The sequence below is a fragment of the Sebastes umbrosus genome, chromosome 8 (genome assembly GCF_015220745.1).
Source record: "Sebastes umbrosus isolate fSebUmb1 chromosome 8, fSebUmb1.pri, whole genome shotgun sequence".
NCBI classification, from domain to species: Eukaryota; Metazoa; Chordata; class Actinopteri; order Perciformes; family Sebastidae; genus Sebastes; species Sebastes umbrosus.
This window is the reverse complement of record NC_051276.1, coordinates 13687780-13701507: the sequence shown is the minus strand read 5'-3', so window position 1 is coordinate 13701507 and position 13728 is coordinate 13687780. Positions and strand designations below refer to the sequence as shown.

The following is a 13728-nucleotide window of genomic DNA, read 5'->3' as shown; positions in this document are numbered from 1 at the left end:
TTCATTTGTTTCTAATTTGGAGTTACTTCCTACTATATTTCCCACAACACTTCAACAGGTGGAAGGAACAACAAACAAACTACCAGCTGAGAAAAACTAAGGCTGTTAAGTGATGAATCAAAGCAATTTGATTCAAACTCTTAACTTCAAGTTAAGACTTTTAGGACACATGTAACGCCTACTGAAGGTCTGAACTTAACATGTTGATGCCGCAAAATTATATCTCCATGTTAATGAATCAAGTCATGTACACTTTGCCATTTTTCAAAAGGAACTATAATAAAAAAAAAATTAAAAAAAAGATATATGAACCCAGAAAGGATAGGTAGATTGTTGAAAGTTGCTGGACAGTTTTATCAGCGTTAGGTTGCTTGGCGGATTCTCCCTTTAAAGAGGAAGGAGTGAATTGGAAAAAGATGCACTTCTGTGAACTCATAAATCAACACCACGGTGTCAAACAAGAGCAGCTGAATCAGAAAACAGATATCTTCATTTGAAAAAGATCCTGTGAAAAGGTTGTGTCTAGAAGGAAGCCCGCAAATTGCGAAATCTGATCTGAGATCTGGAAAACCTTGCAAAAACTCTCGCAAGACTAGCTGCCCGATGACCTATCCTAACCGTAACAATCTCTCGAGAGTTAGTTCTCTTCTAGCTGCTACCCTGTGAAAAAGGCTGTGAAGCCTAAAGCTTCATAAGACAGTTTCCAAACGCTGGATCAAGGCTGATATTATAGGACACAAAAAGAAAATATTTTCTTTGAAAACCTAAAGTAAATAAAATTGTGGTTTGAATTGTGTACAGATTGCCTCAGGATATCTGGATTGAATCTCTGGACTGGATATAGATGTAAAAAATACACTAATCCTGCAGGCCAAGCATGCAGTTCATTGGAAACAGGTACAATGAGCGCTGTTGACCATGACATGGAGAAAGCATTGTGGAGAGATATGGCTCCTCGCTGCCAATGTTGCCTCGGCCAAATGAATTGCAATAAATGCTCCTGCCAGAAGTACAGAAAACTCCTAAAATAAACGCTTCATTTACTAATGAGCAGTCAGTTTTATGGGTTTTGGCTGACATGTGGAACTTAAATGCTCTAATGTGTTCAGTAAAAAATGGGATAAATGAGACCAACACAAATGGAAACTATGCCTGCTATTTCATTGGTAACCATTGTTTGCCTTGAACAAATATCTAACTGAAGTCAGATTCATAAATTCAGATTATTGGGTTTGTAGTCATGTAAGTCATGTAAGGCCTGATTGGCTGTATTTGTTCCAGTCACAGTTAGTTAATACTTGCATTTCTTTCACTAACCTTTAATGACAATTGGTGGTATTGGCTGCTGTAGACTCCCATTGCAATCAAGAGGGCACACAAGAGATTCAGCCTACCAAAACAACTAAACACCATTGAATTGAGTGTTGTTAATGTTTGAATACTTTAGTAAACCAAGTAGCTACTAAGGAAACTGAAACATTAACCAACAGTTCAGAACTTTGGAGAATAGTTCCCAGAGGAAAATGTGAATATAAAGGAACCTGAACACTTGAGTTTTAGCAACCAGAGGTGTGTGCTGCCTTCTAGTGGCTTCAGTACAACACAGCTATTTGATAAGGTACAGTAAGACCACTGTGAGGAAGGACTGATGTATTTTGAATCAGCAAAAAAGGAACTTTACAAACAATTGATTGATTAAACCTTTAGACACAATTTTTCCCTTTTTCTGGTATGTATTACAATAATTGATTAAAGGTCCAGTGTGTAGGATCTGGTGGTATCTAGCTGTGAGGTGCGCGAATGGCCCTCTTTAGAGCAAGTTGGAGTAGAGCCAGTGTGTAGACTGTGTGTGTGTATGTGGGAAGTGGGTGGTGAAGCAAGAGAGAGAGAGAATGGTGGCAACAAGAGCGAGTAACGTTATCGACTCCGGTCCGAGCAGGAAAGGTTTGGTTTGTCCGTTCTGGGCTTCTGTTGAAACATGGCGGTGCAATATGGCAGACTCCGTGAAGAGGACCCGCTCCTTACACGACAATTCCTATTATCAGGGGATTATACACTATAGAAAACATACTTATTAATATTATATATTCAATTTCTGGAAAATTGGAGGGTTTTAAAGTAATTTATATTTATTAATCAAAAAACAAACACAAAGGAAAGTATAAAGTAGTTTAAACCAGATAACTAAAAAGACATGCGTTAAGACTTCAGAACCTCCATCTCAATGCAATCACTTTGTATTTAAAATGTTAATGTGCTGGCAAAAACACTCTGCTGTTGGAATTAAAACTGAATCATTAATACAAATAAAACTGACTGCAACATTTCTTGTTAATCTAAGGTTATAAGTCATATGATACATTTCCAAAACTTGTTCAGAACTAATTGAATCACAGGTGGAAACAAGCTAAAAGCACAAACGACAGGGAGAACTCCCTCACACTTCCATAGTCTCTGATATTATCTGCCCCCTGCAGACTTGAAGGCCTCTATATCCTTTCACCTTATTTTACACAACGTTAGCCTTGGACTTGAAGCTCTTCAAAGTTTCCCTCAGCTTCTGCAGATCAGCTTCATCCTCCTCCACGGTCTTAGCGCAGAGACGCTGCACTCTCCTGTGCAGATCCTCCAGGCACTTCTGTTGTACAACAACCACAGGAGACAATGGGTTATATTAATGCATAACAATAATATAAATACAGATGACACATGAATAATGATGCTATCAGAACAATATGTAAACTATGTCTAGATGAAGAGTTATTATATTGCATTAGGCAGTGTTGGGCAGTAGCGGCACTACAAGTAGCGGTGTTACTAGTTTAACTACATTTCTCAGTAGCGCCGCTGTTTTCTGAATCAAACAGCTTTGAGTAGCTTAGATCTTTTATTGATCAAGTATTGAGGTAGCATCGACACAAGCTATATTTCCCCAAGCATTTCTGAAGCTCAAGTGCAGCGGAGCTTTCTGCTGTGGTCTGAAATAAAACAGCTGAGGATCACACACTGTTGCAGAAGTGACGCCACCGCCGTACACGGACGTGTATGTGTAGCCGGCAGAAGCACGTCCGTACGACGGTGACATCACGTACCAATCCTTGGACGGATGCCTGTGACGTCTTTGCTGTAGGGAATACAGACATGCCAGCTTGTGTTTACTTGATGTAGGCCTACACATACGGCCACGAACATACACTGTTTCATTATATTAATATGCTACAGTGTAGTTTCATTCGTGCAAGGCAGGTGGCTATTGCTTTGGCAGTAAGGTGCATGATTGTCCATGGATGTTAGAATTAAGTGTGCATTGATAGCTGATTATATTATTAATTATATAATTTATATTAGGCCTATACAGATTTATATTATATATTTTTATATTAATAGCATTGACTTGAAATTAAGTTGAAACACTATTGTTTTGCTATAATTCCTTTGTGTACTTCATACAATCAAATCTTTTCTGCATGGATACTTATATATACGTATAAGGTTTTTGATATAAAACCATGTGCTTGTGATGTTTTGCACTGGGAGAAAAGAAACTAGATTTAGTTATTTTGATACATTAGTTTGTTTGCTCACTAAAACACAGTGAAGTACGCCTGGGATATGGAGTCTTCCTTGCCGTACAGGGAACAGATGTAGAGTTGTAAGAAACTTACCTCTGTGACTGACAAGTGGTTAGCAGCTGTGGTAAATACAGAGACGAGGTTGTTGGCTACTATTCGTCTCTCCTCATTGGTCTCCTGCAGCACCAGGTGGTACCTGAAGACGAGACGACCACAAGTGTTTTTATTCTAAAACAAAAAACTCATCAGATAGGAACAGAAACCGCGAAGATGTTAAAGCTCACACATCAACCCCCATTTTAATGGAAATGAGAATAAATGAGGCAAAGGTATCAAGATGAAACAGTAAACAGAACCAACAGTGCTTTGTTTTGTGGTGGCAAGAGGCTCCAGCAGGATGAAGTATTCCTTAAGACAAATATAACTCACTGTTGTTGCGCTGCCTTCAGTTGTTGCACGGCGTCGTCGTAACCACAATTAACCTTCTTCTCAAGAAGTGCACGATGGCCCTCCATTGACTCCATCTCTGCTGCCCAGCCCTGTTCCTCATGGGCCTGCTCCTATACAGACACAAACACACAGGAAACGAGTGTTAGTACGTGTACGACGCAACTGTGCATTTTCTGTATGTCACCAACATGTTAAAATGTTTACTCATTCCTGTTTTTCAGCTTAGAGGACAAATAATTCAGCGCTGAACAGACACAAACAGATGTTGTTTGAATTTGGTTAGCTCTGCTTGATGTGGACCAACTGGTGAATGTAGTATACCATATCTACCAACATAAAGCAGACTGAACTATGTGGACTATACCTGCATGTCAGAATCCAACCGTTCATCCAGCTTGCGAATCTGCTCTTTCAACTGCTTCAGGTCATTGGACTTGTCCACCATGTTAGAATTCACCTTAAAGACACACAGACACATTTAAAAATGACAAATGTGATTAAAAAAAGATGCACTTTGATAATAATGTGTTACGTGATGAGGCATTATCAATCCATTTGGCGAGGGCAGCTTCAACCACAGTTGCTTTCCCGTGCGCATTCGTTTTTTTATTCAGAGAAAATTGCTTTCCTTTTCTTGTCATGATTTCAATGTGCACGCAACACAGGTATCCAGCCGGAAAACAGACGGTCCCTGAGGCAAAGTATCAAGGGAGTAAAGTAAAAAAGAAAACTAATTTCGGTTTCCACCCTTAGAGCAAAATAAGGATTTTGTTACCTGTTCTTTAGACTCCTCCATACTGAGTTTCATGTTGGCTAATCGACTGTTCTCCTCCTCCACATCACTGAGCAGCTTTCTAAGGACCATCTACAACACACAGCATGGATCAGAACAAAAACCTATCAGCACACACAATGAAAAAAAATCTAACTTCCTACAGCCTACAACGGAGTAAACATTTAAATATAATATAAAATATCAAAAGCTACAAATAACTGGAAATCGTATTCATACCAACTTGAATTAAGATCCATCAAACTATAAAAAGACTGCTCTTACACTGATTCAAATGTTAGTGTAAACAGGACCATTAGCTGGAAATACCTTTATCTGTGTATTATGCTGAACCGTGTTGCCGGGTCCAAATTCAAACGACCTGATCTCAAAATCATGACCACAGGCGTTCTCTGCAGACAGTGGTATCAGCTTCAGTTTACGTGCCAGCTTCTGATACTCTGCCACCTTCAGCTCCGCCTAGAATTGAGGGAAATAACAGGAGAGGACAGACACAGGAGGGACAAGGAAACAAGTTAAATCAAAGGTCAAAATATGTGCCACTAGATGAAAAACATCTGCTATTATCAATCTATACTGACTACAACTGGGTAGCAAAAAACAACTATTCAGAAGAAGCTGAGTCATACGTCGCATACACCAACTTTACAAAAATTTGTACTATTTCTGCATACACACTACAGTAGATGTACATACAGTACCTTCTCTTTCACTTTGGCCAGAGCGATCTCCTCATTCCACTTGTGCTGTTCAGCGTCTTCAAGAGACTTGCTGAGACAGGAGATGGTCTGTTGGAGTTCATTCTTCTCTCTGTTGATCCTCTCGACATCAGCTGGAGTAAACTTCTGGTTCTGCAGGAGGTGTTGCAGTTCATTTTGCTCATGTTTTAGAGACACCAGATGACTGCCTGCAAAGAGGAAAAAACACAGTGTGTATGAAGACAGATCCAATCCTCAATTCTGATTGGAAAGAAACATTCAACGCTATTGTAGAAGATCCAATAAACCCACTTATGACCACAAAACAGATTATAAATACCCGGGTAACTAGGGATGTTCCCTAATACCGTTTTTTTGGGCTTCGAAGCAAACAGTGATATCTGTCTGAGAATAACTAATAATAATCAATGTTGAATATGAATAATGAATAACGTTGTGGGATTATTCCTTACTTAATGGTCTGCTTTGGAATTTATACTTTATTATTCAAATACTGATTTGAAGGTCGATTACAATGGCAATGGTCGAAGCTTCGAAGCATTCGGGTCAACCCCACGGGTTTAATATTGCGATGACGATATGACTTGCGATAAATAAACAAATATTGAAGTGTGCATTTTAGCTATACATTTCCTATGTCAGCCTGGTTGTCTTTAAATTCAGATTCGGATTAGAATTGAATATTTCAAATATAACTAGGTTAAATGTTGTTTCTAGAGCAGCAACAGTAATGTTTACAACAGCAAATTCACCATATAAACTCATTATTTATCTCACTGGAAACAAATCTAAAATGTTAATAAAATAAATAATATTCCTGACATCAAAATACTGGGAAGTTTAGAGAATGAAGAACACAGACATCAGTCATTCATCCTGTCCTCTGTCCTCCTCCCTCTGCTGATGTGATTCACTGCTGCAGGTACTGTTGGTATAGGGAGGAGGGGCTGCTTTGAGTCAGTCGGCTGCTAAGTTTACAAGAATTCGACAAATTTTAAGATACGTGGCAAACTAAGCTAAACAGACTACACACAGACAGCTTTTGTTTTAGCTTATTTAGTGTGTGATGGTTTTATTGCACTTACTTGCAGTAACGGACGTAGTTGTCGTCAACTTGAATTATCTTCACTTCCCCTGTCTCACTTCTCTGTCTCCACCGCGGCCTCTCTGATCTGCTGTTTGCTAACTTCACTCCGTGTGTGTGTGTGTGTTATGAGGAGCTCAGCCCCGACACAGAGCAGGGAGAGGCTGCAGCGTGATAATAAATACTACAGTCTTCAGCCCAGGGGCCCGTTTAATACCTGGTTTTGCTAACCATCCCTAAATAAAAATATTTTTTCTTATTAATCACATTTCAGGCAGTCTTTTGCGATGACGATGAAAATACGATTTATCTGTCAGCACTAACTTGAATACTGTGTAGTTACTACAGAAGAACTATGTTGCTTAGTGGGAGCTTTCTTTGCACTGAATGATTACTGGTTGATATCAAGAGACATTTGCAGTCTTCACTGTTAGCAGTTTTAAAAACAGTGTAAAGTATGGTCTCTTGTGGCTTATTAATTAAAAACAGGAATGTTAACTTTTTTTTAACAGGGACTCAAACTGAGACAGGATCTCAGCCAAGACACAAGTCCAGCTAACCCATATGTAGAATCCCTATTATGCTGGGGCTGAGTGTGCACCGGCACATAAAAGAAATTTGGAAATGTGTAATTCCAGTTACTTAATGCAGTGGTTCCCAGACTATTTTTTCTTGAAATACCCCCTACTTGTATCTTAGAAAAGCTGAGCCCCGCCCCTTCCCCCCCCCCCCCCTTATACCTGAGCAAATCTAATTTTGACATCCTCAGAGCAGACAAATCCTGGCACACCCCCTGTGATCTTTGGCACCCCCAAGCGTTGGGAACCACTGACTTAATGAATAGTAGTAATTAGCACATCTTCATGGTGACTTAATACTGAGATCCAGACATCATCAGATGCCCACAGGATCCAGCGCATCCTGCCAAAGAACTAGCTGACTGACACGGTTATATTTACCAGTGGTCTCCAGCTCATCGCTCAGTTCTGAAGTTCGGTTCTGCAGGTTGGCTTCAAAGATGTCCAGGTTGCTTTTATAACTCTGGAGTTTCTTGAGGTCTGCCTGCCGCTGCACCCTCTCAATCCTCTTGGTCATTAGGCGGTCCTGTCCAGGAGAAGGAAACAGAAGATGTTTCATATTACGGACAGAACTAGAAATTAAGCGCACAACCTATTACAACCCCAAAGTATTTTGCCTAGAGCTTTAAAACCTTTGCACCTTTCAATAGTCACAATTATCCTTTCCTTTTGTGCAGTACTTTTTAGTTGACGATGCTCAGGTTTTCTACTTAAATTAATGCAGTACAATTGCCCTTACTGCGTATAAGAAACGGTAAGAGAAATATAAAGATTTTAAAATCATAATCTAATCTGTGCACACGGGAATGTGTCAAAATAAACGTCTTCTGACCGTCTGGCTGTCCTTCTCCAGTCGTTCAACCTCCTCGTTGAGTATTCTGTTCTTCTCCTCCATCTCGGCCAGCAGGGCTTCGTCGACGTTGTAAAGCTTCTCTGTGAAGACACACACTTCTTGTTGGTTTTGCGATATCAAAATTTGTTACTGGGACTCAAATTTTAACTTTAAAATAACAACTGAATCAACATTATGCTCGAATATACATAGAAAACAATTCATTCTTAAAAAACAACTCGTTCCATCAGAGAGATGCTGTGCTTACTCAGTTTATTGAGAAGCATTTCATCCAGATCCTCAAATGTGTCTTCACCCTGCATGAACATGGAGTATGCCTCAGCTGTGTAGTCAAGGAGGAGCTGAACAGTGAAAAGTGAAAGACAGGATCAGTTAGGAGGTCTTGTGTTGTGATTCCAGCAACAGATATACAGTACATCCTCTCGACATATCTCTAGCATTATTAGTAGTGGAGTGTTTATGCCTCATGGTGCTGTTTCGGAGTACCTTGTTATACTCAGCCCCTTCCTCGATCACATCAGTGTCTTCACCGAAGTCACTGAACAGAAGGTCCTGCTTGCTCAAACACCAGTTGATCTGACACACAGAATAAACACAACACTGGTTTTTAACTAGTTTCATTAAACAAAAATGAGATTGGTTTAGTTTATTCTGCATCCTATGCAAATGAACCTGGTTTTAGACGGTAACAGTTCACTGTAATTCCTATTAAAATGTCTTGTTTGCTTCTCACCTTGACTTGATCAATTAGCCACATGAGAGCACCAAGTGCCTGAGGCCAGGTGTGGGGAGCTCCAACAGAATACATTGAAGACTTGGAGAGAACAAATGGGTACCTTAAACCAGAAATAGGGAGAGAAATAAAGACAGTCAGCCATGTTTCTTACACTGAAGAAGAGGAGCCAACGTCAAGGCTCGCAACAAATGGTAAGGTACTTGCATGTAGACACTTCTTTAGCTATGATTTTGTTATATGCTGTAGCCTTTTTTAAGATGTTCTCTCCATTGTTCTTTGTATTATTTTTTTCATCGAGCCTAATCCTTAAATTCCAGTGGTACTAAAGTGCCTTCTGAATATACATAGCTAGGCCACCAAATGCTTCCTATGATGAAAATATGCACTTAAGAGTGTCGGGGTACTAAATTAAACAAAGAAATATCAATATATACAATACTTGTTAATACTAAAAGACAACATTTTACCTCAGGGCTTTTAGGATAGCTGGAACCTCCTCCTCAACTTTTGAGTTTGGCATCTCAAATGTCGGGTCTAGCTGACGGTAGACAAACTCAAATATCTTCACAAACTCCTTGGTAGAGGGAGACTGGAGGGTCTTGGATGACAAAGTGCCTGGGTAACCGTGCTCTGTCAAGAACTAGAAAGACATAAGAGAGAATATTAGGCTGGACAGAACTACAGTATGGATTCCCACTCAAACTGACCAACACCTACACTATTTTTTTTTGTTGCAAATGCAGGTGTAAGAAAGATTAAGCTACAATTCCATTTCACACTCAGTCAGTTATCGTCAGCAAAAATTATATTTAATCAGTATGAATGTAGAAATACAAATAAATGAATAAAATACAAATTGATATCAGCCAATATTGATATTATGCCTATATAGTAGTGAGACTATCACTGTAGAACCAAAGGTGCTAGAGCCCTTCAGACATTTATGTAATAAATGTGTCCATCAGGCGTGCTGCAATATGCTCAGCAGTTCAATAAAATAAAATGAGATGTATGTTGCGGGCTGCTAAAGTTACTTTTTTTGATACAACCACTGAGGGGCACCAAAGTCATTTTCATATTCCACACAGTGGATTTAATGTATTGAACATAAAGGGTGTAGCAATGTTAAAACAAACTAACCTATTTGTGTGTATACACATCACATGGACTGAGAAATAAAGTGTTTTTACCTCATGCAGCTGTCTGATACATTGCTGAACGTAGGATTTATCATGCAGAGGTCTGGTGTCTTTGATCTTCTCAGATGCTCCAAACCCTGACATGGTGCTGTTGCGAGGCATGCTGGCAGTCCTGCAGACAAATTATTAATACACCAAGACAATATTAAATAACATTTTTTTAATTGACAAGGAAAATAAGTTTAATTTCATTTGCATCTATATAATTGCATTGTAGAAATGTATTACTGGGAATAAACAGACTGAACCACCTTGAGTAGGATAATTAATTCTCCTCCAATTTACTCATTTCAGTACATTTGACCAAATTTACTCAGGTTTAAATTTAGTAAGTAACTTAAGGCTCAGTCAGCTGAGGTTTTCACAGAGGTATTGCTCTCTTTGAGGTGATATTTACCGGATATTTAGGTACAGCGTTTTCCTTCTACACTGTGTAAGGTAAAGACTAAACATTTTCACCACTTACCTTATTTCATCTTACTACTACTGTAATTGTACTGGTACAATCTATGATTTTATTGATGTATATATACTGTATGTTCTCAGTCCTTACATGTACATTACAGTACATTGTAAAGCAACTTTGTACATTTCTGAAATTTTGTTATATATTCACATACCGGGCTCCAAAGAAGCTGGTCCGCCTTTCAGAGGTCCCAGACTGCGGCTTGGGTATGTTGAGCTTTCCAAAGGAAGGCTGTTTACTGTAAAGAAACAAAACTGTGAACAAATGGATGTATTCCACATGCTCACTCACATTTGAACAAGCTGCCACTAATTCATTCTTCATCTTTCTTTTAAAATGTATTTAATCAGGAGATTGGAAATCTCCTTTACAAGAGGGTTCTGGCCAAGACAGGCAGCAGCACATTAAACAAAGTTTCAGACAAGTTAACAGACATCAGGTTATACCAAGAGCGGAGTCTGTACATTGTACAGGAAAGCAGTATCTTTGCTGACTATACAACTAAAAATGTATGAATTTCTTGTTTTTTAAAAGTTACTTCAAACCAACCTCTTGGGAGTTGTATACACCATGCTCATCCTATTGCTGTCTTGCACTCGCATAGGCAGCTCTGATAGTCTGCTGCTTGCTGCTCGACTCCTCCTTCCACTGGACACAAATTATTACAAAAAAAAGAAACAGATGTTAGCGTTATTCAATTTTCAATTCAATTCAATTTGCTTTATCAGCATGACTGACAGGTGAACAATATTTCCAAAGCGTCAATTCAGTAATAAATTAAAATGAAAAAAGAACAAAATAAAAAAAAACATATATATATACATATTTACAATTCATTAAGCAAATTACAATTAATAGATATTTAAAAAGAACATGCATGTAAATGAAAGAAAACAATAAAGAAGTAATTAATGTTTGTTGTGTCAATAAAACAAACAAACAAATAAAAAACAATTAATAACAATATATTGCAATATCAAAGGATAAATGTAAAAAAAAACATGAATTAGAGGAGTTAATAAAAGGCAGAGTGTGAGTTAAATCTATTATGTGTTGTTGTGGTTGTCTCTTTGGCTGTGACATGCACTGACATATCCTGCAGCTTCTATGGCGATGACACTATTTTCTCCAAGTAGATGTTGTATTTTATTTTGGTCAGAGAGGGAATCAAAATCTTGGAGTTTACATTTAATTTTTGTAAAGATTTTTTTTCCTAATTTCTTCATATTCTACTGTTTCACAAAGTCAACTAAAAAAAAAAGATAATATAAGGTAAGATATTCCTTTATTAGTCCCACAGTGGGGACATTTGCAGTGTACAGCAGCAAAGGGGATAGTGCAGAAAACAAGATGCATCAGCTAACAGTAAAAAAGAGCTAAACAAAGTGTAACAAAATATGAAGCATTTAAATAGAAGGAAGTATAAAAATAGGAGCAGTATATACAGTATTGACAATAAACAGACTATTAACAAAATTGCACAAGTGGGAAATGATATCGCACAGTGAGAATGAATGAATGAATAAATGAATGAATGAATGAATGAATGAATGAATGAATGAATGAAATTCCACCTGTAAATATCAGGTTATTGTCAGTTTTCTGGTGTGTAAGTGGTCTACTGGGAGCAGATGTTAGCGTTATTCTACTGTTTCACAGAGTCAACTACATAATCAAGGCGATGATGTTGGCTACATTTAGTAAATGAATGCCAGTAATGGTAGATAATAGCCACAGATAACTGACGTTGACGTAAAGTCTGACAGTTTACTGTGTGTCAGCTATTTCTTATGTATTATTTGTATTGCACTGATCCTGGGAAACACACTTTCTTTCTGCCTGGCAGAATGACAATGAATGAATTGAATAAAGTCATAATATTATGACGTATCAGTGGACGTTGTGCGATAGCTAAGCTAGCTAAGCTAGCTAAGTAGCTCACTAGCTACTCGTTCAGTGACCTGAGTTAACTAGACATTACTGAACAAGCAGAGTTAGTGGTTTTCTATCTAAATCTAATACTCGTAGTCATGAAGTGCAGCTAACGTAACGTTAGTTAGTAGTTATTATTATTACGGTCTGTAACGTCGCCTAAATGAGCGGTAACGTTAGCTAACTGAAGTAGAGACACAATAAAGACGACATCTGAGGCAAAGCTACCAAAACTATTACTTAGACTGTTGTTTGCTCATAGTTTCCAGTGATACATAAATGACTTTAAGTGATTATATATAACATATCAAGACGTACCGCTCCATTGTTTTGCTGTTTGGAAAGTTAAAGTTGACAGAATGAATCGAACATCCGGGTCACAAATTTTCACAAACGCCGCCAAAACCGTTGAGATGACGAATAGTGATGTGTCGGTCACGAACGAGCCGGTACAAACAGCCGGCTCTTTTAAGTGAACCATAAGAGCCGGCTCCCGTCCGTGAGCCGTTTTTTTCTTTTTCTTTAATTAATTCAAGGCAGTATGATAGGATGATCTTCTCCACGCCACGGGCACTCCATGCACTGACTGTGACTGAATGTTGTGTTAATGATGTCCGTGCGACCAATCAGGTGATGACAGACAAGGATCATACCACCCAGCTCGGCGCGCTGATGGTCTACAGGTACAGAGCAGGAGGGAGAGGAGGAGAGAAAGAGAGAGAGGAGTGCGGTGTGCGAATAGCAGACAAGATGAGTGACAGTCGGAAAAGAAGCAGCATGTAAAATTACGGTATTCTGGAAATTATAAGGTTTCGTATAATTATATTGAATAATTTAAGTGATATATGCGCACACATGCTAATCAAAGGTCAAAACAGCGCTAAATTTGGCTGAATTATAAAAGGCAGAAGTGGTAAAACGAAGAGCCGTTTGGGAGCCGAAAGAGCCGGCTCTTATTGGTGAGCTGAGCCAAATGATCTGGCTCACTAAAAAGAGCTGGAATTCCCATCACTAGTTGACTAACGTTCATATTTTGATTTTTTTCTTCTTCCATGAGATGACGCTGACGTCACCACAGTACGGAGAGCCAGTTGGTCCAAGAAGGCTTTGTAACGCGCTCTACGAATAATCCACAGCGTCACACCCACACACTTTATTATCATTATAAAAGAACATCTGGAGGAAGGGCAGTTTGATGTTTCACTTCTGTTGTTTAGCATGTAAAATCTAGTAACTCGTATTTGTTATTTTGAATGTGATCTAAAAAAAAACTATCTGAGGAAAATAGGATAATAACACTTTGCTGCACAAATAGGATATTCAAAACTGTTTTGAGTAAATCCTCT

The 13728-nt window shown here is 38.6% G+C and overlaps 1 protein-coding gene across 1 annotated transcript; it reads right to left on the bottom strand.

Moving 5' to 3' along the window:
- Window positions 1-2277: 2277 nt before the first annotated feature.
- Window positions 2278-12901, bottom strand: ndc80 (NDC80 kinetochore complex component). The gene is made up of 17 exons (XM_037779146.1): window positions 12701-12901; window positions 11000-11098; window positions 10605-10688; window positions 9976-10096; window positions 9253-9425; window positions 8783-8885; window positions 8536-8625; window positions 8297-8390; window positions 8029-8129; window positions 7578-7722; window positions 5517-5722; window positions 5125-5274; window positions 4798-4887; window positions 4387-4479; window positions 4002-4132; window positions 3666-3768; window positions 2278-2638 (listed from the first exon to the last, which is right to left on the bottom strand). Exons 1-17 carry the CDS (start codon window positions 12706-12708, stop codon window positions 2510-2512), a joined length of 1920 nt encoding a protein of 639 aa, XP_037635074.1. The 5' UTR covers window positions 12709-12901; the 3' UTR covers window positions 2278-2509.
- Between the last annotated feature and the right edge of the window lie 827 nt (window positions 12902-13728).